Genomic DNA, 27,566 nt, shown 5'->3' with positions numbered 1-27,566 from the left:
CTTTAATTTGGACTTTCCCTGATTACATGGCAACAGCTGTTTCTAAGGGAGGGGGGTCGTAAACAGCCATCGCCTTTGATTAAAACAGTTCAAAGAAAAGGTCGTAAAACAGTTCAATGAAGAGGTGCCTGGAGGGGAGTCAGGTCCTGCTTCCTCTTCGCTTTGTAGATCTCGGGTCAAGACAAAATCTTTCTGTGGATTGCAATACATCAAAGAAACCGACGCCTTCACGTCGCTTCCCATCGTACACAGTGGAGTTTTACAAGCCCTCTGCTTGGTAGGATCAAAGACAGCTTTTGTCCTCTAGCAGGGCGAGCTGAACTCAATGTAACACAAAGTTTTGTGATAACTTAGATACAATTATTTTGACAGTATTTCTATATAAATAGTGGTATTATTATCTGAGTACCAGATATTGGGGGGGTGCTCGGAGCCCAACAGTGGGAAACACTGACAATACCAGTGTCCGGTTCAAACACTGATGACATCTATTAAACAAGACAAGAAGCAAGGAATCAAACAGAGACAGAATTAAATTTGGCTCAATGAGGAGAAGCGCGTACACCTGTACCCTTGCACAGTGTCACCACTCTTTGACGAAAGATTGTACGCCTCCTCTTTTATTTGGACTTTCCCTGATTACATGGCAACAGCTGTTTCTAAGGGAGGGGGGGTCGTAAACAGCCATCGCCTTTGATTAAAAACAATTCAAAGAAAAGGTCGTAAAACAGTTCAGCCTTCTGCTTGGTAGGATGAAAGACAGCTTTTGTCTTCTCGCCGGGAACTCATGGAAACACAAAGTTTTGTGATAACTTAGATACAATTATTCTGACAACCAGTGTGTGACATTTTTGATCCTGTGCAAACGACAGAAAATACAGATTACATTTTTAAAACTCATTGAAGAGTGATTGATATTGTAGATATTGTAGAGCATTGCATCCTGGAAAAAGAACGGCTTGAAGTATTGATGATGGATCCAACATGAATATGGCGTTCATTCCCTTGATGAGTGCATGCAAACTTCCACTGACTGTAAAAAGACTAAAGATTCTATAGTTCTATATCATTGTTGGTCCACTGAAAGGATTACTCTAATGGAGGTTTGAATAATTGAAAAGTTAAACAGAATCGATTATTAAAATAGGACATGATTAATGAAAATGTACGGAGCCCCTAAAGGGACATGGGGGAAAAAAAAAAATTTTATAACTGAAATTTTTTTTTTTTTTTTTTTTTTTTAAGACATGTATCTCGTGCGCACGAGAAAGTTTCACGCACGAGATAGTTTTTCGTGTGCACGAGATACATGTCTAAAAAAATTTAAAAAAAACAAAAACATTTATTATTATTATTGTATATATTTTTTTAGACATGTATCACTTGCGCACGAGAAACTTTCTCGTGCGCACGAGATACATGTCTAAAAAAAATAAAAAAAATACAAATAATTTTTTTCCCCCCATGTCTCTTTAGGGCAGGGGTCACCAACCTTTTTGAAAGCAAGAGCTACTTCTTGGGTACTGATTAATGTGAAGGGCTACCAGTTTGATACACACTTAAATAAATTGCCAGAAATAGCCAATTTGCTCAATTTACCTTTAACTCTATGTTATTATTAATAATTAATGATGTTTACACTTAATTGAACGGTTTAAAAGAGGAGAAAACACGAAAAAAATGACAATTACATTTTGAAACATAGTCCATCTTCAATTTCGACTCTTTAAAATTCAAAATTCAACCGAAAAAAAGAAGAGAAAAACTAGCTAATTCGAATCTTTTTGAAAAAATTTAAAAAAATTATTTATGGAACATCATTAGTAATTTTTCTTGATTAAGATTAATTTTAGAATTTTGATGACATGTTTTAAATATATTAAAATCCAATCTGCACTTTGTTAGAATATATAGCAAATTGGACCAAGCTATATTTCTAACAAAGACAAATCATTATTTCTTCTAGATTTTCCAGAAAAAATTTTTTTCAAAGAAATTCAAAAGACTTTGAAATAAGATTTAAATTTGATTCTACAGATTTTCTAGATTTGCCAGAATAATTTTTTTTAAATTTTAATCATAATAAGTTTGAAGAAATATTTCACAAATATTCTTCGTCGAAAAAACAGAAGCTAAAATGAAGAATTAAATTAAAATGTATTTATTATTCTTTACAATAAAAAATAAACCTCCCTCCCCCATTTACACTCATTCACACAAAAGGGTTGTTTCTTTCTGTTATTAATATTCTGGTTCCTACATTATATATCAATATATATCAATACAGTCTGCAAGGGATACAGTCCGTAAGCACACATGATTGTGCGTGCTGCTGCTCCACTAATAGTACTAACCTTTAACAGTTAATTTTACTCATTTTCATTCATTACTAGTTTCTATGTAACTGTTTTTATATTGTTGTACTTTCTTTTTTATTCAAGAAAATGTTTTTAATTTATTTATCTTATTTTACTAATTTTTAAAAAAAGTACCTTATCTTCACCATACCTGGTTGTCCAAATTAAGCATAATAATGTGTTAATTCCACGACTGCATATATCGGTTGATATCGGTATCGGTTGATATCGGTGTCGGTAATTAAAGAGTTGGACAATATCGGAATATCGGATATCGGCAAAAAGCCATTATCGGACATCCCTAGTTTTGGCCCAATTACAATAATATAACATATTGTTTTTCATGAGCTGTGTACTAGTGTTATATGTCTGGGTGGGGGCCCCTGCTTTGGAAATAATGTATACCCCTTTCAGATATCACATTTAGTTCCCACTAAAACATTCACATGTTGCACAATGAGATGTAAACATGGGATCATGTGTACATTCCTGTAACTTTCTGTTTGTAAAATATATCTTTATTAGTATGTCTTTAATATAATAACATCATTTCATGATTACGGTTCGGGTTCGGTGAATGCGCATATGAAACGGGTGGGGTTCGGGACCTCCAACAAGGTTAAGAACCACTGCTCTAACCACTTGGCCACTGAGTAGGTCTGTTATCAGTTATCGAGGTATTGGAAAAGGACATTATTTTAAGGCTGAAATGGCGCGTCTTTATTTTTGCACATTTTAGCAAATACGCAATACTTTCACTTTTGTTGAAATGTTTACACTGTTTCACAGACTATTTCGTTTTGCACTTTTTTGTATTGGATGTTTATCTTTATTTTTGCACATTTTAAAGCCAAATAAGCAATACTTTTACTTTTGAAATGCTTATACTATTGCATAATATTAAGATTTGCACTGGATGTTTACTTTTATATTTGCACATTAAAAAGCAAATAAGCTACTTTTAATTTTGTTGAATGTTAAAAGTTTTAAATGTTTACATTGTTACAGAATATTTTGTCATGTTGTCGTCAATGTTGACCGAGTGGCCGTACTTCTTTTTTTTTTTGTAAATAAAAGCCATGCCTTTTGAAAAAACTGGCCTACATTTATTTTTTCATCTTCATTTTAAATAAAATAAAATAAAAAATAATCGGTAAAAGGAAAAATAATCTATAGATTAATCGAAAAAAATAATCTATAGATTAACCGATTAATCGAAAAAAATAATCTATAGATTAACCGATTAATCGAAAAAAATAATGTAGAGATTAATCGATAGAAAAATAATCGTTAGCTGCAGCCTTACATTATTTATTAATGCCTTTTGACATATCAGGGCCATTTGATGATGCCTTGACATGAACTTATTACATATGGCTCCTTTAAATTAAATAAATAATTTTTTTTGGCCAGAATACAAGATATTGTAATCTCGTGTAACCTGCAGAAATGATCCACAATTTGTTCTCCTGTCTGGTGACTGAGGGGAGCTGCCTTGTGACATAATAACCTGCCATTAAAATGTGGAGTCATTTCTGCTTCGGAGCATAATTGTCCCACCCACAGAACAGCAAAAGTAACATTGCACGCATTTTTCGAAAATACCAACCTGTAATTATTTTCTACAGTGAGAGTGTTTTTGATTGTGGTCGATCATATTTAAAGGAGGCTCTTTGCTGCATCGTCTCATCCTCAGACGTCAATCAGGGAAGGTAAGATTGCACCTCGGACTTTTTTTTGAATATATTAATTAATGTTGCACTGGAAATTGAATGTATTTTCCAAAATGTGCAACTTTTCATAAAATTTTGCAGGCTTGCAACACATTTTCTTTCACCGCACAGATGGCTTTTTCTCCTCGATTGTTGTTGCTTCTGACTGCCGTCGGCGGACTTCTGACGGGGAGTGTAAGTAAATAATATTAATATTACTGATTCTTGTTTCCTCCATAAGAACTCATGCTTCAGTTCATCATTTGAAAGAATACACACATGAACGATTAGCGTTGACATGTCAACAATGTTCTTTTCTTCTCCACAGTGGTCTTTTGACGATGAGAATGGTTGGTTGCTCGTACTATTACGCTCTTATTTTACGTTTTTTGCATTTCAGAACCATTTAATAGCTGAATAAATTCATTGTTCCAATTAACATTTTGCAGATAATTGCTGTCCTGAAGGCTGGACTCAGTTGAACGACCGCTGTTTCATCTTCGACAAGCATGCCTTTAACTTTATAACTGCAGAGGTACGGGAACAAATTCACACTTTTTCAATTTTGTTTTTGTTTTTTTACAATCCAATCAAATTAAGGTGGGATTTGTCTCCCTGAAGAGACCAAGTGATCAAAAACGATTAAATACATCGTTGGTCCCTTATGAATTATCATCAATATATAATATACACTAGGGCGTGCAACTAACGATTAATTTGATAATCGATTAATCTGTCGATTATTACTTCGATTAATCGATTACTAATCGGATGAAAGAGACAAACTACATTTCTATCCTTTCCAGTATTTTATTGGAAAAAAAAACAGCATACTGGCACCATGTTGTGGACATTGGGGGTGCAGCATACACCAATAATAACACAGAAATGTAACTCATCAGAACTGAGTCAGATATTGTACACGTTTCTGTTGTGAATAATAAAGGATTCATTTTAGGCTGCCTCTGAATAATAGCATGAAATATTCCAGCACCTTCATAACGTTTAGTTATACTAAAGCGTCACTCAAATCTAAATATATTTATATAGCTTTATCGGCCCGGCTACATTGATCCATTATGAAACCAACCTGAGATATTTCTGTCCGTTACGTTTATTTCGAAATTGGTAACCGTGCGTTTTCTCTCTCAAAACGGAGTCAAATGTGCCGGAGACACATTATCAGCCCCGCGTTGCAACAAAGGCATAACTTTAACGTTACTCACAAAAAAGCTGAACTCATGAATGCTTGTTGCCACTATGGACTTAAAAAGTTACGTACTGTGAGTTCCTCCCTTCATCCATGGCTCCAACATGTTTCTTCTTCAGGTGCTCCTGAAGCCATGTTGTACTTCCGTGCCATTTTGCAGGAAACGCTCTTCTTTGAAGTCTTCGAAGTGAAGTGTTCCCACACTTTTGACGACTTAGGTCGTACACTTTTCTCCATTGAAGCAATAACCTCAGGATGTTTCTCCGCTAAACTATCGGTAGTGTTTTCCTGCGCCATTTTTCGAATTTTTCCAGCAAAGGAGACGCCGTCGTCACGTGAGCTGCACATGACACATCTTTGGCTAGCTTACGCCACCTCATGAGACGTAGCCTAACCGCCGCCCTGGCGCTGTTTTGTACTGTTTTTGTACTTATTTTGATTATTGTTTCTCAGCTGTTTGTAAATATTGCAGTTTATAAATAAAGGTTTATAAAAAAAATAAAAAAAAAATAAAAAAAAATAAATAAAAATAAAAATAAAAAATAAAAAAAAGCCTCCGCGCATGCGCATAGCATAGTTCCAACGAATCGATGACTAAATTAATCGCCAACTCTTTTGGTAATCGATTAGTTGTTGCAGCCCTAATATACACTGAGCAAAAATATAAACGCAATGTCAGGTTCAAACACTGATGACATCTATTAAACAAGACAAGAAGCAAGGAATTAAACAGAGACAGAATTCAATTTGGCTCAATTGAGGAAAGACGTCCGGGCTGTACTCTTGCACAGTCTCACCACGCTCTGGCGAAAGATTGTACGCCTCCTCTTTTATTTGGACTTTCCCTGATTACATGGCAACAGCTGTTTCTAAGGGAGGGGGGTCGTAAACAGCCATCGCCTTTGATTAAAACAGTTAAAAAAAAAGGTCGTAAAACAGTTAAAAAAACAAGTCAGGTCCTGCTTCCTCTTCGCTTTGTAGATCTCGGGTCAAAACGATATCTTTCTGTTGATTACAGTACAACAAAGAAACAGAACACCTTCATGTCGCTTCCCATCCTACACAGTCGAGTTTTACAATCTTGGTAGGTTCAAAGACAGCTTTTGTCTTCTCGCCGGGAACTCATTGAAACACGTTTTGTGAGAACTTAGATACAATTATTCTGACACGCAACGCTTTTGTTTTTGCTCCCGTTTCTCATGAGTTGAACTCAAAGATGTAAAACTTTTACTTTATACACAAAAGACCTATTCCTCTCAAATATTGTTGACGAATCAAGTCTAAATCTGTGTTAGTGAGCATTTCTTCTTTGCCAAGATGATCCATCCACAGCATGATTATTGCCCGGGTGTGCCTTACGCTGCCCGCAATATTCACAACGTTGACATCAGCAAACCCCTCTCCCACACGCCGCCTGCCCTGAACAGTGAAAACCGAGATCCACCCGTGAAGAGAACACCTCTCCAATGTGCCAGACGCCATCGAATGTGAGCATTTGCCCGCTCCAGTCGGTCACGATGACGAACTGCGGTCAGGGTCGAGACCCCGATGAGGACCACGAGCATGCAGATGAGCGTCCCTGAGACGGTTTCCCACAGTTTTTTGCAGAAATTATTTGGTTATGCAAACCAATTATTGCAGTGGAGGTCCTGGGCTCGTGTGGTTACACATGGTCTACGGTTGTGAGACCGGTTGGATGGACTGCCAAATTCTCCGAGACAGATAATGGTAGAGAAATAAACATTCTGGTGGACATTCCTGCGGTCAGCATGCCGACTGGACGCTCCCTCAAAACTTGCGACATCTGTGGCTGTGTGATAAAACTGCACATTTCAGAGTGGCCTTTTATAGTGGGCAGCCTAAGGCGCACCTGTGCAATAATCATGTTGTTTAATCAGCATCTCGATATGCCACACCCGTGAGGTGGGACGGATTATCTTGGCAAAGAAGAAATGCTCACTAACACAGATTTAGACCGATTTGTCAACAATATTTGAGGGGAATAGAACTTTTGTGTATACAGTCAAAGTTTGACATCTTTGAGTTCAACTCATGAAAAATTGTACAGATAGGCGTTTATATTTTTGTATCATACATAAAAATATCAATCCAAATGGAATTTTCAGAGGTATTATGGTACAGTAATGTTAGTATAGTATAGTAGAGTATGTCTATAGCTGCATAAGCTAGTTACCGCCGTGATCAAGGCACCGCTAAAAGTAGTTCCTCGGCATTAACTCTTATATTAACAATGTCACGATAGCTTGGTTAATATGGAAATGGTGTACTGTTGGCGGTTTTTGGATGTTTTTTTTTAGAGGGCTTTATAGGTGGAAGAAATGATTAGTAAGTAGGGATGATGTTTGATAAGGAATTATCGAGTTTGAGCCTATTATCGAATCCTCTTATCGAACCGATTCCTTATCGATTCTCTTATCGAGTCCAGATAGGTTGTTGTATATGGAAAAAAACACACAATATTTGGTTTAACAAAAGCTCACTTTTATTATATAATAAAAAAATAAAATCTAATAAATAAATAAATATTGACTGTTACCCACCTAAAAAAATAAAATAAAATAAATAAATATTGACTGTTGTTACCCAAAGTATATTAAGTGGGATTTTTCAGAGAAACAAATATATACAGTAACACAAAAACAACCTGTCTCTGTGATCACTATAGGTGTATAAATAATAATATAGTGTTAAATAAAATCAGTCCCTTGGGCACAAAACTGAAAATAATACAGCTCTCCAAAAAGTGCACTTCTGCTGCTATTGGAACATAACTGTTTGTTATGATGCTTTGACATTTTTGCACTTTATTTCTTTATTGAAATAAAATCCTATGAAGAGAAAAGTTCTTTGCAAATGTGGTTACAATGCTACAAAATGAAAAGTTAAAGCTAAAAAAAGAAATACACTTTATTGAGTTAACATTATTTCTTTATGGGGGAAAAATGTTATGAGCGAGAGAATATAACAACTACACTACCCAGCATGCAACGGGAGTTACGAGCATGCGCGGTAGCCCCGAAAAGGGTTGCATGTTGCCACGCTGTGAAAGTAAACGTCAAGAACTCAGCCAACACGCCTCGTCTGCATTATTTAGAATTAGACAGACAACACATCTACAGTGTGATTTTGTTTTGTTTACAAGGAATGAAAAACTAATGTTAAAAAAGGGAGATATATGTTGTATATATATGTATGTGCTGCGGTTGTTTTAAGAACGTTGCGACAGCTGCCGTAAAGGAGGTGCGTTGCTAGCCTGGTTGCTATGTTTCCGGTTGGTCGTAAAAGTGTTGGTCATGTGTTTTACCCTGCTAAAATCTCTCAGTAAAGTTATTCGATGGATGATAGCTTTTGTTTTGAACTTTATTACACCTTGGAGCGCTTTTTCCCGTCCATTGTTTTCCTGCTTTCGCTATCTGCGCCTAATGACTGAGCTACGTGACGTCAATTCTTGTGATGTCCCACGGAGCATTTCTGGTCGGGACGGGATTCAAATAAAGAATCAACTCTTTTCCTTTACTATAGTGGTCTCGATAACGGGTACCGGTTCTCAAAAAGAGATTCGAGTCCGGGGACTCGGTTCTTTTCTTATCAAACAACCGGGAAAACCGGTTTCGAGTATCATCCCTATTAGTAAGAGGTGTATTTTTCAATTGAGAAGACACGAAAAAAGAGAATAACACGTGTATTCTTGTCTCTACTAGAGATTGTGAATGATTGGCAAATTTCTTTTTAAAAGAAAGTGCAGTTCCCCTTTAATGGGGGAACTTCTCGTTAATGCATTATTATTGTCTTAACTTTGAGAGCCCTATTACTGCACACACTTATAGCATGCAGTATATAAAATGTTGGTTTATGAATGGTTTTTAGAGGGCTCTACAGCGGAATAAATATACCGTATTTTCCGGACTATAAGGCGCACTTAAAATCCTTTTTCCCCCCCTCAAAACTCGACGGCGCGCCTTATGTGAGGAATAAGTTTGGTTGAGCTCACCCGCCTCGAAGCTATTTTATTTGGTGCATGGTGTAATGATAAGTGTGACCATGTTCACATGTTATTTTTTTCTTGCTTGCAGACAATGTGCATCATTCTCGGCGGGAACCTGGTGTCCATTCACAGCACAATGGAAAATAACCTCGTCAGACAACTGATTTTCAAAAGCACTGGCGAAAATGGCCCAACCTGGATTGGATTCACTGACGCAGTCGTGGTAAGATATAATTACCGATAAAAAAAAAGTGCTTGAGAAGTCTTGAAATATCGTACTGACCGCCATATAAGACGGTACTTTATCCCGAGAAAAAATTCCGACAAAGAAGTGGCATCTTTTATTTGCCGTCTATAAATTATACAACGCACACAGCAGGTGGCGCCAGACAACTTCTCTTCAAGCGCGTCACTGGCACATACGCGTCAGAGATTAGTGATAGATAGTGAGGTGAATTATACCGTATACAATTTTCTTACATGATTGGAGCTAGCCTGTGTTTGTATTTGGTCGCAGAATCCTTTAGAGCAGGGGTCACCAACGCGGTGCCCGCGGGCACCAGGTAGCCCGTAAGGACCAGATGAGTAGCCCGCCGGCCTGTTCTAAAAATAGCTCAAATAGCAGCACTTACCAGTGAGCTGCCTCTATTTTTAAAATGTTATTTATTTACTAGCAATCTGGTCTCGCTTTGCCCGACATTTTTAATTCTAAGAGAGACAAAACTCAAATAGAATTTGAAAATCCAAGAAAATATATTAAAGACTTGGTCTTCACTTGTTTAAATGAATTCATTAATTGTTTTTACTTTGCTTCTTATAACTTTCAGAAAGACAAATTTAGAGAAAAAATACAACCTTAAAAATGATTTTAGGATTTTTAAACACATATACCTTTTTACCTTTTAAATTCCTTCCTCTTCTTTCCTGACATTTTAAATCAATGTTCAAGTAAATGTATTTTTTTTAATTGTAAAGAATAATAAATAAATTGTAATTTAATTCTTCATTTTAGCTTATGTTTTTTCGACAAAGAATATTTGTGAAATATTTCTTCAAACTTATTATGATTAAAATTCAAAAAAATTATTCTGGCAAATCTAGAAAATCTGTAGAATCAAATTTAAATCTTATTTCAAAGTCTTTTGAATTTCTTTTAAAAATTTTGTTCTGGAAAATCTAGAAGAAATAATTATTTGTCTTTGTTAGAAATATAGCTTGGTCCAATTTGTTATATATTCTAACAAAGTGTAGATTGGATTTTAACCTATTTAAAACATGTCATCAAAATTCTAAAATTAATCTTAATCAGGAAAAATTACTAATGATGTTCCATAAATTATTTTTTTAAGTTTTTGTCTTCTTTTTTTCGGTTGAATTTAGAATTTTAAAGATTCGAAATTGAAGATAAACTATGTTTCAAAATTTAATTGTCATTTTTTTCGTGTTTTCTCCTCTTTTAAACCGTTCAATTAAGTGTAAATATTAGGGATGTCCGATAATGGCTTTTTGCCGATATCCGATATTCCGATTTTGTCCAACTCTTTAATTACCGATACCGATATCAACCGATACCGATATCAACCGATATATGCAGTCGTGGAATTAACACATTATTATGCCTAATTTGGACAACCTGGTATGGTGAAGATAAGGTACTTTTTAAAAAAATTTGTAAAATAAGATAAATAAATTAAAAACATTTTCTTGAATAAAAAAAGAAAGTACAACAATATAAAAACAGTTACATAGAAACTAGTAATGAATGAAAATGAGTAAAATTAACTGTTAAAGGTTAGTACTATTAGTGGACCAGCAGTGTGCTTACGGACTGTATCCCTTGCAGACTGTATTGATATATATTGATATATAATGTAGGAACCAGAATATTAATAACAGAAAGAAACAACCCTTTTGTGTGAATGAGTGTAAATGGGGGAGGGAGGTTTTTTGGGTTGGTGCACTAATTGTAAGTGTATCTTGTGTTTTTTATGTTGATTTAATAAAAAAAAAACAAAAAACAAAAAAAACCGATACCGATAATAAAAAAACCGATACCGATAATTTCCGATATTACATTTTAACGCATATATCGGCCGATAATATCGGCCTGTCTAGTAAATATCTTTAATCATTAATAATAACATAGAGTTAAAGGTAAATTGAGCAAATTGGCTATTTCTGGCAATTTATTTAAGTGTGTATCAAAATGGTAGCCCTTCGCATTAATCACTACCCAAGAAGTAGCTCTTGCTTTCAAAAAGGTTGGTGACCCCTGCTTTAGAGGATTATTCTACTAAGGTCAAAAGTGCACATGTCCATCACAAGTGCTCCAGAGAGTGGTGGCGTTCGCCCCCAGGACATTGGGGAACTTAAAGGACAGCAGCAGTTGGATTTTAAGGGAGATACTAGAAACATTAGCAACATCTGGTAGGAAGCCCCACAGATAATAATAATACTAATAAATGTTATTTATAAGGCGCCTTTCTGGGCACTCAAGGACACCGTACAAAATCAAAATTGGATAAAAACAACAATAATAACAACAACAAAGATAGAGAAGAAAATATGATTACAATGAATAGGCAGTCAGGAATAGGTGTGTTTTGAGTCTTGATTTGAAGAGGGATATTGAGTCTAAGTTACGAAGGTCTGGTGGCAAAGAGTTCCAAAGATGTGGCGCAGAGCGGCTGAAAGCTGTTTAAATAAAGGGACAGTGAGATGGATGGATGAAGAGGATCTTAGGGAACGTGAGGGCGTGGCGACATGGATCAGTTCAGAGAGATATGATGGAGAGAAGTTATGGATGGCTTTGAAAGTGAGGAGAATTATTTGAAAGTGGATGCGATGTTTGATGGGTAGCCAGTGGAGTTGCTGCAGAACAGGGGTGATGTGCTGGGTTGAAGGAGTTCTGGTGATTATCCGGGCTGCAGAGTTCTGGAGAAGCTGAAGTTTGTGAAGTGACTTGTGAGGGAGACCAAACAGGAGAGAGTTGCAGTAGTCCGGGCGAGAGGTGACCAGGCTATGGACTAGTATGGCAGCAGTACGTGGGGTAAGGGATGGGCGAAGACGATTAATGTTCCGTAGATGAAAGTAAGCAGACCGGGTAATGCTGTTTATGTGGGCTTGAAAGGAGAGTGTGCTGTGGAGGATGACACCCAGACTCTTGACTCGGGAGGAGGGTGAGACAGAGGGATTGCAGAGAGTAACGGACAAGCTGTTGGTTTTGGCGAGAAATGGTTTTTGTACCTACAAGTAGGATTTCGGTTTTATTACTATTAAGTTGAAGGAAATTGGATGAGAACCACTGCTTGAGTTCACTGATAGCAGTAGAGGATAGGGGTCGGCGGTCACCCGACTCAAACCGATCGCAGGAAATAGGCTGACTGGCCAAGCAACAAACTGGGTGTTGTCCGGACTGGCCGGCCCCAAGGCTAGAACAACAAAGAGTAATTGTCTTGGTGTAAAATGTATTTTAAGACAGTGGTTCTGAGAAGACAGAAGAAGAAGAATCCAAGGTTTTTCATTGTCATCCCATTGGGTTGAGTTTTTTCTTGCCCTGATATGGCATCGTTGTGGCTTGTGCAGCCCTTTGAGACACTCGTGATTTAGGGCTATATAAGCAAACATTGATTTATTGTTTGATAATCCGTCCCATGCTCGTTCTCCTGGAGCTGCAGCTCCAGTCGGAGGCTCGCTGAAACAAATCAAGCTTTTTGTTCGACGATTCCTTGTTGACGCCTCCTTGGCTCATCACCCATCACCCGACCACGAAATATACAACAATAGCTCAGAGAATAATTTGAACAAAAGGGGAACACCCAGGACATGTTGGGAAGACCATGTCTCCCGGATGGCCTGGGAACGCCTCGGGATCTCCCGGCAGGAGCTAGACGAAGTGGCTGGGGAGAGGGAAGTCTGGGCTTCTCTGCTTAGGCGGCTGCACCCGCGACCCCACCTCGGATAACAGTAAGAAGATGGATGGATGAATGGATTGTACACTTGTAAAGAACACAAGCGCGATGGAATATACATCCATCCCTCCGTCTTATTCCGTTTATCCGACTGATGGAATACTGTATTTCAAACAAACATAACAATGGGGTGATGGAACAACTATTTGTTAGCGTCAAAACAACAACTAGCTGGATTATCCTCCTCGTTTTCAGCCGCCCTGCTGACCCGCACACACAACGTCACAATCGGTGCACTCACAGTTTGAAATTGCAAAAATTCTTGATTATAACATAAAATCCACTTTACCTTGTGTTCTTCTTGGTGTTCAGCCGAAGAAATACCCAGCATAGCTTGCCCATTGCTTTCTTCGGACTCATTTTGAGCTAGCAAAACTAGAAGAATGAATGAACGCTACAGCTCTTGTTCACAATTGTCTCAAAGCCCTTTACACTGGCAAAGTCATACTTTCAAGCTTGGCGGTTGTGAGATACGTTTAAACCAGTGCGGGTGACTTTTGGTTGCAAGGTAGGTGAAATGTCTTGCCCGAGGACACAACGGCAGTGACTAGGATGGCTGATGCTGGACGGCTGCGCTACGCTGCTCCGAATTCTGTAAAAAGGCTAAAAAACACTTTAAAGGCACACAATGTAGCAAATTAGCACAATAGCTAACGGCAGCAGAGCTCTGCTGACGGAGCAATCGGTTGATGAAACTTTCATACGCTTTCATCTCAAACGACTTACAATTTCAGAAACCGCAAAAGGGAATGTCCCGACGCAGACTGAAATATAAGTCAACCAATCACTTTGCCGACAATCACTTTTTCATCAAATTCAACACTTTAAGATTTCCCTGCCTGTTTGTTTCCCCGCCTGCTGGTGGTGCTCCATGGAGCTCTGGGCTAAGTGGCCATTTTCCTCTGGGAACGGTCGGTCTGGGACCTTGCAATGGCGAGGAACTGAGGATGGCTGACTATCGATCTTGGTCCCGGGGTGTCAAGATTCAGGATGCTTCATTATTGTCCATTCTTTAACATGTACAAGACACATAAGAACTGAAATTAAATTTTTGGCACAGTCCCACTAAGAGCAGACATACGTTACAGGGAGACAAGACGGGACCGCCGACGGGTCAGCCATTTACGGCGCTCCTTAAAAAAGGTGGGAAAAAGGTGATATTGGGAAAGGGGGAAAGAGTAAAAAATATCAGTCAAAGGCTGGACCCTCGGGAGGGGGTCCAGACTGAGTCCAAGGGAAAAAACTAATTTGCCATAGCACACATAAACATGTTACATATAACCACAAGAACTCGCAACAGAGGGGGGTTGGGGGGGGGCTGTAGGCCGGCCTGCTGCTATAAAGCGCTACTCAGCCGTCCATCCATCCATCCATCCATCCATCTTCAACCGCTTATCCGGAATCGGGTCGCGGGGACAACAGCTCCAGCAAAGACCCCCAGACTTCCCTCTCCAGAGCAACATTTGCGACTTCCTCCTGGGGAATCCCGAAGCGTTCCCAGGCCAGAGAGGAGATGTAATCCCCCCATCTGGTCCTTGGCCTGCCGCGGGGCCTCCTCCCAGTGGGACGTGCAACGAGGACCTCCCTAGGGAGATGCTCGTGAGGCATCCGCACGAGATGCCCGAACCACCTAAGCTGGCTCCTTTCCAAGCGAAGGAGCAGCGGCTCTACTCCGAGTCTCTCTCGGGTGACTGCACTTCTCACCCTATCTCTAAGGGAGATGCCGGCCACCCTTCTGAGGAAACTCATTTCGGCCGCTTGTATCCGCGATCTTATTCTTTCGGTCATTACCCACACTTCATGACCATAGGTGAGAGTAGGAATGTAGATAGCTCGGTAGACTGAGAGCTTTGCCTTCTGGCTCAGCTCCCGTTTTGTCACAACAGTGCGGCAGAGAGACTGCAATACTGCCCCAGCTGCTCCGATTCTCCGGCTGATTTCCTTCTCCATCTTTCCCTCACTCGTGAACAAGACCCCGAGATACTTAAACTCCTCCACCTGGGACAGAGTCTCGTCCCCTACCCGGACTGTACAAACCATCGGTTTCCTGCTGAGAACCATGGCCTCAGATTTGGAGATGCTGATCCTCATTCCAGCCGCTGAACACTCGGCTGCGAACCGATCCAGTGAGAGCTGAAGGTCACGAACCGAAGGTGCCATCAGGACCACATCATCTGCAAACAGCAGTGACGCAACCTTTAGCCCCCCGTGACGTATACCCTCTCCGCCATGGCCACGACTCCGCCTAGAAATCCTGTCCATGAAAATCACAAACAGGATAGGTGACAGAGCGCAGCCCTGGCGGAGACCAACCCCCACTGGAAACGGATCCGACTTACATCCAAGCACCCAGACACAACTCTCGCTTTGGTTGTACAGAGATTGGATGGCCCTCAGCAGGGTTCCCCTCACTCTGTACTCCCTCAGCACCTCCCACAAGATCTCCCGAGGGACGCGGTCATACGCCTTCTCCAAATCCACAAAACACATGTAGACTGGATAGGCATACTCCCAGGCCCTCTCCAGGATTCCCGCAAGCGTAAAGAGTTGGTCAGTTGTTCCACGACCAGGACGGAATCCACATTGCTCCTCTTGAATCTGAGGTTCGACTATCGGCCGGACCCTCCTTTCCAGTACCTTGGCGTAAACTTTCCCAGGGAGGCTGAGTAGTGTGATACCCCTGTAATTAGCACACACCCTCTGGTCCCCCTTTTTGAAAAGGGGAACCACCACCCCAGTCTGCCACTCCCTCGGCACTGTCCCAGACTTCCACGCAATGTTAAAAAGGCGTATCAACCAAGACAGCCCATCAACACCCAGAGCCTCCATCAACCCGAAAGGGAATTAAGCGGTGGTGAAGGCGTTGGGTGGGGGTGGGGAGTGTGTTTGTGTGTATGTTCATAGTCTTTGGGTGTAGTGGAGTTGTGTTCATAAGCCCACAGTCGTTCTGCATGCAATGCAAGCAAAATTCGACTTCCAGGTGTCGTTGAGGAGGGAGGGAGGTCAAAAGCGTCCATCTTTGAAATTCCTCAGGGGATGCTTGCAGAACAGCCTGTTCTTCCTCAAGGCCATTCGGGGGGAGTCAAATCGTAGATAAGGATTTTTATTTTTATTTGTTTTTATTTTTTCTCGAGCAGACAATACAATGGCTTGCCTGTTCTATTCGTCCATGCTGGTTGCTCTCATATCCAACCTTTCCTTTACAGCAAGCTTCTCCATGATGTGATCCATCTTGCGATTCAGTTCAGAAATCGCCCCAGTCCGTGATCCCACAGCCCGACCCAATCCGTCCATTGCGACCAACAGCCTTTGGGCTCCTTGAGTGGCTGCCATCGTCTTACGAATTTTACGATACACCAGAGCAATGCCAAGCCCAATCAGCAGGTGCCCCGCGATCATGGTTCCAAATAGGTAGATGTCTTCCAGGTCCTCGATGGAAAGGACTGCGAGGCACATGATTCTCCATTTGTCCCAGGAATCTCTGACGTACCCCGCAGCAATGGTTCCATCAGGGCAGCCAGGCTCCCCAGAACCTCTTTTCCTCGTCGGAAAGATTTTGTCAATTGAGTCGAGAGTCTGATGTCTGATGTTTAGATTTGGAGGACAGCGCAAAGAAAGAGGTTTCAAAAAAGTTTAGACAAGACAAGACAAAAGAGAGCAAGCAAGGAAAAGACGGGAGGTGAAAGAAATGCGACCGCCCTCGCCAGAGGTAAGACAGAAAGATGTGACCAAGACGACGACCAGGACTGTCCGAAGTGCCAATACTTACAGAGCTAGTAGTTTTGTTGGACCAGGTCCTGACTGTTCGCCAATTGTGTAGAAACTTTGAAGTTGTGTATACCGAACACAAGGATTAAACAAAATCAGATTTATATTGCTCTGAGAATTGTTATGTTGAGAAGGGGTGGGATTTTACAAGCTATGCTTCTTCCTACTCCTCCTCGGACACGTTGAAATGAAAACTGTCAACCTTAGTTTGTGCACAATTGTAATGTGGTATGCATGTCCGATATAAAATGAACTGAACATCATCCGCTGATCATTACTTCCTCATTCGGCTTCACTTCAGAGGTCAATTTATTCAATAAACACAATAACTGCTTAGATTAGTGGATCGGCTGTACAGCAGACTCAGAATTGTTGTCGATAAATGTGTCTTCTAGGAGGGTTCCTTTATTTGGACCGATGGCTCAATTGTGGATTTCACCAACTGGGCAAACAACCGTCCTAGCAGCAATGGAGACCGGAACTGTGCAATAATCAACTTCAGAGGAGGTATCAATACACCTTCTATATCAGGGGTCACCAACCTTTTTGAAAGCAAGAGCTACTTCTTGGGTACTGATTAATGCGAAGGGCTACCAGTTTGATACACACTTAAATAAATTGCCAGAAATAGCCAATTTGCTCAATTTACCTTTAACTCTATGTTATTATTACTAATTAATGATATTTACACTTAATTGAACGGTTTAAAAGAGGAGAAAACACGAAAAAAATGACAATTAAATTTTGAAACATAGTTTATCTTCAATTTCGAATCTTTAAAATTCTTAATTCAACCGAAAAAAAGAAGAGAAAAACTTAAAAAAATAATTTATGGAACATCATTAGTAATTTTTCCTGATTAAGATTAATTTTAGAATTTTGATGACATGTTTTAAATAGGTTAAAATCCAATCTACACTTTGTTAGAATATACAACAAATTGGACCAAGCTATATTTCTAACAAAGACAAATCATTATTTCTTCTACATTTTCCAGAACAAAAATGTTAAAATAAATTCAAAAGACTTTGAAATAAGATTTACATTTGATTCTACAGATTTTCTAGATTTGCCAGAATAATTTTTTTGAATTTTAATCATAATAAGTTTGAAGAAATATTTCACATATTCTTCGTCGAAAAAACAGAAGCTAAAATGAAGAAATAAATAACAATTTATTTATTATTCTTTACAATAAAAAAAAATACATTTACTTGAACATTGACTTAAATTGTCAGGAAAGAAGAGGAAGGAATTTAAAAGGTAAAAAGGTATATGTGTTTAAAAATCCTAAAATCATTTTTAAGGTTGTATTTTTTCTCTAAATTTGTCTTTCTGAAAGTTATAAGAAGCAAAGTAAAAAAATTAATGAATTTATTTAAACAAGTGAAGACCAAGTCTTTAATATATTTTCTTGGATTTTCAAATTCTATTTGAGTTTTGTCTCTCTTAGAATTAAAAATGTCGGGCAAAGCGAGCCCAGATTGATAGTAAATAAATAACATTTTAAAAATAGAGGCAGCTCACTGGTAAGTGCTGCTATTTGAGCTATTTTTAGAACAGGCCGGCGGGCTACTCATCTGGTCCTTACGGGCTACCTGGTGCCCGCGGGCACCGCGTTGGTGACCCCTGTTCTATACCTTGTCATTCATACGAGAAAAGTCCATTCAACGTTTCTTTTACCCTGCAATAATCATCACATAAATTGATATACCCTACCTGTAAAGAGTTTTCCATTGGTATACTACACCTACACTTACATACTTCTTGTATTTTCTTGCAGAGGATACCTGGAACGATATCCGATGCATTCGGAGGAGACCTTTTGTTTGTGCCAGAGATGTGAAACATTCCCATTAAATCTTCCTGAGCAGTTTTTTATTTCCACAGTTTGTGTTAGACCGCTAAGACAATAACTTTACGCTATTGCCACCTGTGTGCATTATTCACATCGTATTTTTTAATTTGCTTGTGTAAACCTGCTCAGATCAAGAACTTCTGTGTTAGACCACGGGTTCTTTCTTCCATTTTGTCAGAATAATTGTGTCTAAGTTATCACAATTCATTAGCGTGAATTGATTAACGTGGACAAGTTGAAAAACGTATTCGGGTGTCAATTGTACGGAATATGTACTGTGCAATCTACTAATAAAACCTTCAATCAATCAATCAAAAAAACAAAACTTTGTGTTTCAATGAGTTCCCGGCCGAGCAGACAAATGCTGTCCTTGATCTTACCAAGCAAAAGGCTTGTAAAACTCCACTGTGTAGGATGGGAAGTGACATGAAGGTGTCGGTTTCTTTGATGTATTGTAATCCACAGGAAGATTTTGTCTTGACCCGGAAGCAGGACCTGACCTTTTCTTTGAACTGTTTCGTAACCAAAGGCGACGGCTGTTTACGACCCCCCTTCCTTTAGAAACAGCTGTTGCCATGTAATCAGGGAAAGTCGGAATAAAAGAGGAGGCGTACAATCTTTCGTCAGAGCTGTGCAAAGAGCACAGCCCAGACGTTTCTCCTCAATTGAGCTAAACTGAATTCTGTCTCTGTTTAATTCCTTGCTTCTTTGTCTGTTTAATAGATGTCATCAGTGTTTGAACCTGACACATGGGGGAAAAAAGTCATTCCTCACGATTTAGGATTGAGTATACATGCTGTACTATCTTAGAGTAGGAATATAGTCTTCTAATAAGGTTACACAAAATAAAGGTGTATTTTCACGTAGACTGCTATGGTTCTATTTTGAACAATTTGATACTATGATAAATGAATATGGACAATGTATGGAAATGCATACAAAGATAACTCCCTAACTGTACCTTTTACCACCTTTTTTTTTTTTTTACAAACCCCAAAACCAGTGAAGTTGTCACGTTGTGTAAATGGTGAATAAAAACAGAATACAATGATTTGTAAATCCTTTTCAACTTATATTCAATTGAATAGACTGCAAAGACAAGATATTTAACGTTCGAACTGGAAAACGTTATTTTTTTACAAATATTAGCTCATTCGGAATTTGAGGGGAAAAAAAGGATTTTAAGTGCGCCTTATAGTTCGGAAAATACGATACTTAAAATGTATACACACATGCACATAGACCAGACCTGGGCAAATTAAGGCCCGGGGGCCACATGCGGCCCGTTAAGCTTTTCAATCTGGCCCGCCGGACATTCCCAAATTATTTTTTTTAGATCTTTAAGATGGAAAACGTATGATGTGCAGTGATGTTTTCTAATGACCGGAAGTCTTGAACTATACAAAGTAATTCAATGGTTTGAATCTGCGCTTATGGCTGATATACCAGTTACTATGGTCATCTAATTAGTTACTATGGTCATCTAATTAGTTACTATGGTCATCTAATTAGTTACTATGGTAATCTACGTCACAGTAGCTCAGACGAGGCACCAAGCAGTGTGGGCGGGAAGCGTTTCCACAGACGCGGAAGGAGATTTTCACGACAAAGTTCTAAAGCTTAGTGATGTATCAGATATATCAGATCGTAGGTGGGTTTATTTTGTACCCTTCGCGTTCATATTTCACTGTTTGTTGCGTTTCACTTGCTTGTAAAATATGTCGATCGTGTGTGACATTCATATTTGGTCAATATTCAGTGTTTTATCGTTCATAGAAAAATTTAATATTCCATTATGTTTTTTAAGGCGGTCTGTCATAACGTTTTTAGCATTCAATCAGACATTATTGTGAGGTTTTGTATTAGTGTTCCTAAAAAATAGATATACCGGCCCCCAGACACATTTTTTTCTCTAAATGTGGCCCCTGAGTCAAAATAATTGCTCAGGCCTGACATAGACTGTAATAATTGTACAAATGTAGCAGGGGTCAGGGGTCACCAACGCGGTGCCCGCGGGCACCAGGTAGCCCGTAAGGACCAGATGAGTAGCCCGCTGGCCTGTTCTAAAAATAGCTCAAATAGCAGCACTTACCAGTGAGCTGCCTCTATTTTTAAAATTGTATTTATTTACTAGCAAGCTGGTCTCGCTTTGCCCGACATTTTTAATTCTAAGAGAGACAAAACTCAAATAGAATACGAAAATCCAAGAAAATATTTTAAAGGCTTGGTCTTCACTTGTTTAAATAAATTCATTATTTTTTTACTTTGCTTCTTATAACTTTCAGAATGACAATTTTAGAGAAAAAATACAACCTTAAAAATGATTTTAGGATTTTTAAACACATATACCTTTTTTACCTTTTAAATTCCTTCCTCTTCTTTCCTGACAATTTAAATCAATGTTCAAGTAAATGTATTTTTTTTTTATTGTAAAGAATAATAAATAAATTTGAACTTAATTCTTCGTTTTAGCTTCTGTTTTTTCGACGAAGAATATTTGTGAAATATTTCTTCAAATTTATTGTGATTAAAATTCAAAAAAATTATTCTGGCAAATCTAGGAAATCTGTAGAATCAAATTTAAATCTTATTTCAAAGTCTTTTGAATTTCTTTTAAAATTTTTGTTCTGGAAAATCTAGAAGAAATAATGATTTGTCTTTGTTAGAAATATAGCTTGGTCCAATTTGTTATGTATTCTAACAAAGTGCAGATTGGATTTTAACCTATTTAAAACATGTCATCAACATTCTAAAATTAATCTTAATCAGGAAAAATTACTAATGATGTTCCATAAATTATTTTTTTTATTTTTTCAAAAAGATTCGAATTAGCTAGTTTTTCTCTTCTTTTTTTCGGTTGAATTTTGAATTTTAAAGAGTCAAAATTGAAGATAAACTATGTTTCTAAATTTAATTGTCATTTTTTTCGTGTTTTCTCCTCTTTTAAACCATTCAATTAAGTGTAAATATCATTAATTATTAATAATAACAGAGTTAAAGGTAAATGGAGCAAATTGGCTATTTCTGGCAATTTATTTAAGTGTGTATCAAACTGGTAGACCTTCACATTAATCAGTACCCAAGAAGTAGCTCTTGCTTTCAAAAAGGTTGGTGACCCCTGATTTAAGTTGAGAATTCCTTAGCTGAAAGATCCTAATAACTGACTTCTATCACACAATTCAAACAACGGCGGTGAGCGCGAGCCGTGAAACAATGTTGTCACGTCAGGGTTGATTTACTACGAGTTAATGAAGGGGTGCACTACATCGTAAAGTGTCAACCACCCTTGACACGCAAGGAAACCTGTTGGAGTACATCGCCATGGCATGAAAATACCTTTTCCACATGTGTTAACAACACAGTAGCTTGTTAGTTTACTCAACAAGCCTAGCCAGATACTTCCAAACGTCACAAATATTGATGCAAACACAGTCTCCCCTAACAGTTTCAGGCTTAATAAATCACAGAATGACCATACTTGCATCTTCTCCTCCCGGACGGTACCGATCTGCACATAAAGAGACTGCGCTGGCTATTTTGATCATTTCAGAGACCCGATCCTGCACGATCCACCAGCTTAGTCGATCAAGTTTCAATCAATGTCAAATCAGTTTACTTATATAGCCCTGAATCACCAGTGTCTCAAAGGGCTGCACAAGCCACAACGACATCCTCGGTTTAGATCCCACATCAGGGCAAGGAAAAACTCAACCCATTGGGATAACAATGAGAACCCTTGGAGGGGACCGCAGATGTGGGGACCCCCCCCCCCCCCCCCCACCCCCCTGGGCGACCGGTGCAATGGACGTCGAGTGGATCTAGTTAATAGTGTGAGAGTCCAGTCCATAGTGGATCTAACATAATAGTGTGAGAGTCCAGTCCATAGTGGATCTAACATAATAGTGTGAGAGTCCAGTCCATAGTGGATCTAACATAATAGTGGGAGAGTCCAGTCCATAGTGGATCTAACATAATAGTGAGAGTTCAGTCCATAGTGGATCTAACATAATAGTGTGAGAGTCCAGTCCATAGTGGATCTAACATAATAGTGGGAGAGTCCAGTCCATAGTGGATCTAACATAATAGTGAGAGTTCAGTCCATAGTGGATCTAACATAATATTGTGAGAGTCCAGTCCATAATGGATCTAACATAATAGTGTGAGAGTCCAGTCCATAGTGGATCTAACATAATAGTGAGAGTCCAGTCCATAGTGGATCTAACATAATAGTGTGAGAGTCCAGTCCAAAGTGGATCTATCATAATAGTGGGAGAGTCCAGTCCATAGTGGATCTAACATAATAGTGTGAGAGTCCAGTCCATAGTGGATCTAACATAATAGTGAGAGTTCAGTCCATAGTGGATCTAACATAATATTGTGAGTCCAGTCCATAGTGGATCTAACATAATAGTGTGAGAGTCCAGTCCATAGTGGATCTAACATAATATTGTGAGAGTCCAGTCCATAGTGGATCTAACATAATAGTGAGAGTCCAGTCCATAGTGGATCTAACATAATAGTGTGAGAGTCCAGTCCATAGTGGATCTAACATAATAGTGTGAGAGTCCAGTCCATAGTGGATCTAACATAATAGTGTGAGAGTCCAGTCCATAGTGGATCTAACATAATAGTGGGAGAGTCCAGTCCATAGTGGATCTAACATAATAGTGAGAGTTCAGTCCATAGTGGATCTAACATAATAGTGTGAGAGTCCAGTCCATAGTGGATCTAACATAATAGTGGGAGAGTCCAGTCCATAGTGGATCTAACATAATAGTGAGAGTTCAGTCCTTAGTGGATCTAACATAATATTGTGAGAGTCCAGTCCATAATGGATCTAACATAATAGTGTGAGAGTCCAGTCCATAGTGGATCTAACATAATATTGTGAGAGTCCAGTCCATAATGGATCTAACATAATAGTGTGAGAGTCCAGTCCATAGTGGATCTAACATAATAGTGAGAGTCCAGTCCATAGTGGATCTAACATAATAGTGTGAGAGTCCAGTCCAAAGTGGATCTATCATAATAGTGGGAGAGTCCAGTCCATAGTGGATCTAACATAATAGTGTGAGAGTCCAGTCCATAGTGGATCTAACATAATAGTGAGAGTTCAGTCCATAGTGGATCTAACATAATATTGTGAGTCCAGTCCATAGTGGATCTAACATAATAGTGTGAGAGTCCAGTCCATAGTGGATCTAACATAATATTGTGAGAGTCCAGTCCATAGTGGATCTAACATAATAGTGAGAGTCCAGTCCATAGTGGATCTAACATAATAGTGTGAGAGTCCAGTCCATAGTGGATCTAACATAATAGTGTGAGAGTCCAGTCCATAGTGGATCTAACATAATAGTGGGAGAGTCCAGTCCATAGTGGATCTAACATAATAGTGAGAGTTCAGTCCATAGTGGATCTAACATAATAGTGTGAGAGTCCAGTCCATAGTGGATCTAACATAATAGTGGGAGAGTCCAGTCCATAGTGGATCTAACATAATAGTGAGAGTTCAGTCCATAGTGGATCTAACATAATATTGTGAGAGTCCAGTCCATAATGGATCTAACATAATAGTGTGAGAGTCCAGTCCATAGTGGATCTAACATAATAGTGAGAGTCCAGTCCATAGTGGATCTAACATAATAGTGTGAGAGTCCAGTCCAAAGTGGATCTATCATAATAGTGGGAGAGTCCAGTCCATAGTGGATCTAACATAATAGTGTGAGAGTCCAGTCCATAGTGGATCTAACATAATAGTGAGAGTTCAGTCCATAGTGGATCTAACATAATATTGTGAGTCCAGTCCATAGTGGATCTAACATAATAGTGTGAGAGTCCAGTCCATAGTGGATCTAACATAATATTGTGAGAGTCCAGTCCATAGTGGATCTAACATAATAGTGAGAGTCCAGTCCATAGTGGATCTAACATAATAGTGTGAGAGTCCAGTCCATAGTGGATCTAACATAATAGTGTGAGAGTCCAGTCCATAGTGGATCTAACATAATAGTGTGAGAGTCCAGTCCATAGTGGATCTAACATAATAGTGGGAGAGTCCAGTCCATAGTGGATCTAACATAATAGTGAGAGTTCAGTCCATAGTGGATCTAACATAATAGTGTGAGAGTCCAGTCCATAGTGGATCTAACATAATAGTGGGAGAGTCCAGTCCATAGTGGATCTAACATAATAGTGAGAGTTCAGTCCATAGTGGATCTAACATAATATTGTGAGAGTCCAGTCCATAATGGATCTAACATAATAGTGTGAGAGTCCAGTCCATAGTGGATCTAACATAATAGTGAGAGTCCAGTCCATAGTGGATCTAACATAATAGTGTGAGAGTCCAGTCCAAAGTGGATCTATCATAATAGTGGGAGAGTCCAGTCCATAGTGGATCTAACATAATAGTGTGAGAGTCCAGTCCATAGTGGATCTAACATAATAGTGAGAGTTCAGTCCATAGTGGATCTAACATAATATTGTGAGTCCAGTCCATAGTGGATCTAACATAATAGTGTGAGAGTCCAGTCCATAGTGGATCTAACATAATATTGTGAGAGTCCAGTCCATAGTGGATCTAACATAATAGTGAGAGTCCAGTCCATAGTGGATCTAACATAATAGTGTGAGAGTCCAGTCCATAGTGGATCTAACATAATATTGTGAGAGTCCAGTCCATAATGGATCTAACATAATAGTGTGAGAGTCCAGTCCATAGTGGATCTAACATAATAGTGAGAGTCCAGTCCATAGTGGATCTAACATAATATGGTGAGAGTCCAGTCCATAGTGGATCTAACATAATAGTGAGAGTCCGGTCCATAGTGGATCTAACATAATAGTGAAAGTCCGGTCCATAGTGGATCTAACATAATAGTGAGAGTCCAGTCCATAGTGGATCTAACATAATAGTGAGAGTCCAGTCCATAGTGGATCTAACATAATAGTGAGAGTCCAGTCCATAGTGGATCTAACATAATAGTGAGAGTCCAGTCCATAGTGGATCTAACATAATAGTGAGAGTCCGGTCCATAGTGGATTTAACATAATAGTGAGAGTCCGGTCAATAGTGGATCCAACATAATAGTGAGAGTCCGGTCCATAGTGGCTCTAACATAATAGTGAGAGTCCAGTCCATAGTGGATCTAACATAATAGTGAGAGTCCGGTCCATAGTGGATCTAACATAATAGTGAGAGTCCAGTCCATAGTGGATCTAACATAATATTGTGAGAGTCCAGTCCAAAGTGGATCTAACATAATATTGTGAGAGTCCAGTCCATAGTGGATCTAACATAATAGTGAGAATCCAGTCCATAGTGGATCTAACATAATATTGTGAGAGTCCAGTCCATAGTGGATCTAACATAATAGTGAGAGTCCAGTCCATAGTGGATCTAACATAATATTGTGAGAGTCCAGTCCAAAGTGGATCTAACATAATACTGTGAGAGTCCAGTCCATAGTGGATCTAACATAATAGTGAGAATCCAGTCCATAGTGGATCTAACATAATATTGTGAGAGTCCAGTCCACAGTGGATCTAACATAATAGTGAGAATCCAGTCCATAGTGGATCTAACATAATAGTGACAGTCCGGTCCATAGTGGATCTAACATAATAGTGAGAGTCCAGTCCATAGTGGATCTAACATAATATTGTGAGAGTCCAGTCCATAGTGGATCTAACATAATAGTGAGAGTCCGGTCCATAGTGGATCTAACATAATAGTGAGAGTCCAGTCCATAGTGGATCTAACATAATAGTGTGAGAGTCCAGTCCATAGTGGATCTAACATAATAGTGAGAGTCCAGTCCATAGTGGCTCTAACATAATAGTGAGAGTCCAGTCCATAGTGGATCTAACATAATAGTGAGAGTCCAGTCCATAGTGGATCTAACATAATATTGTGAGAGTCCAGTCCATAGTGGATCTAACATAATAGTGAGAGTCCAGTCCATAGTGGATCTAACATAATAATGGGAGTCCAGTCCATAGTGGATCTAACATAATAGTGTGAGAGTCCAGGCCATAGTGGATCTAACATAATAGTGAGAGTCCAGTCCATAGTGGATCTAACATAATAGTGAGAGTCCAGTCCAAAGTGGATCTAACATAATATTGTGAGAGTCCAGTCCATAGTGGATCTATCATAATATTGTGAGAGTCCAGTCCATAGTGGATCTAACATAATAGTGTGAGTCCAGTCCATAGTGGATCTAACATAATAGTGAGAGTCCAGTCCATAGTGGATCTAACATAATAGTGTGAGTCCAGTCCATAGTGGATCTAACATAATAGTGTGAGTCCAGTCCATAGTGGATCTAACATAATAGTGAGAGTCCAGTCCATAGTGGATCTAACATAAGAGTGAGAGGCCGGTCCATAGTGGATCTAACATAATAGTGAGAGTCCAGTCCATAGTGGATCTAACATAATAGTGAGAGTCCGGTCCATAGTGGCTCTAACATAATAGTGAGAGTCCAGTCCATAGTGGATCTAACATAATAGTGAGAGTCCGGTCCATAGTGGATCTAGCATAATAGTGAGAGTCCGGTCCATAGTGGATCTAACATAATAGTGAGAGTCCAGTCCAAAGTGGATCTAACATAATATTGTGAGAGTCCAGTCCATAGTGGATCTAACATAATAGTGAGAGTCCAGTCCAAAGTGGATCT

At 39.0% G+C, this 27,566-nt stretch overlaps 1 protein-coding gene across 2 annotated transcripts; it reads left to right on the top strand.

Moving 5' to 3' along the window:
* The first annotated feature begins 8,490 nt into the window (after nucleotides 1-8,490).
* On the top strand, nucleotides 8,491-19,182 carry LOC133645839 (galactose-specific lectin nattectin-like). Of its 2 annotated transcripts, none has more exons than XM_062040742.1 (4): nucleotides 8,491-8,540; nucleotides 9,374-9,508; nucleotides 17,420-17,531; nucleotides 18,808-19,182. In XM_062040742.1, the coding sequence occupies exons 1-4, from the start codon at nucleotides 8,493-8,495 to the stop codon at nucleotides 18,882-18,884; spliced, it is 372 nt and encodes a 123-aa protein (XP_061896726.1). In that variant the 5' UTR covers nucleotides 8,491-8,492; the 3' UTR covers nucleotides 18,885-19,182. The 2 variants fall into 2 exon arrangements, with proteins under 2 accessions (XP_061896726.1, XP_061896727.1); XM_062040743.1 differs by having other exon boundaries at nucleotides 8,536-8,571.
* The last annotated feature ends 8,384 nt before the right edge of the window (nucleotides 19,183-27,566 follow it).

Source organism: Entelurus aequoreus, linkage group LG03 (assembly GCF_033978785.1).
Source record: "Entelurus aequoreus isolate RoL-2023_Sb linkage group LG03, RoL_Eaeq_v1.1, whole genome shotgun sequence".
NCBI classification, from domain to species: domain Eukaryota; kingdom Metazoa; phylum Chordata; class Actinopteri; order Syngnathiformes; family Syngnathidae; genus Entelurus; species Entelurus aequoreus.
Note: the sequence above shows the minus strand (reverse complement) of the source record. Positions and strands in the feature narration are given on the sequence as shown.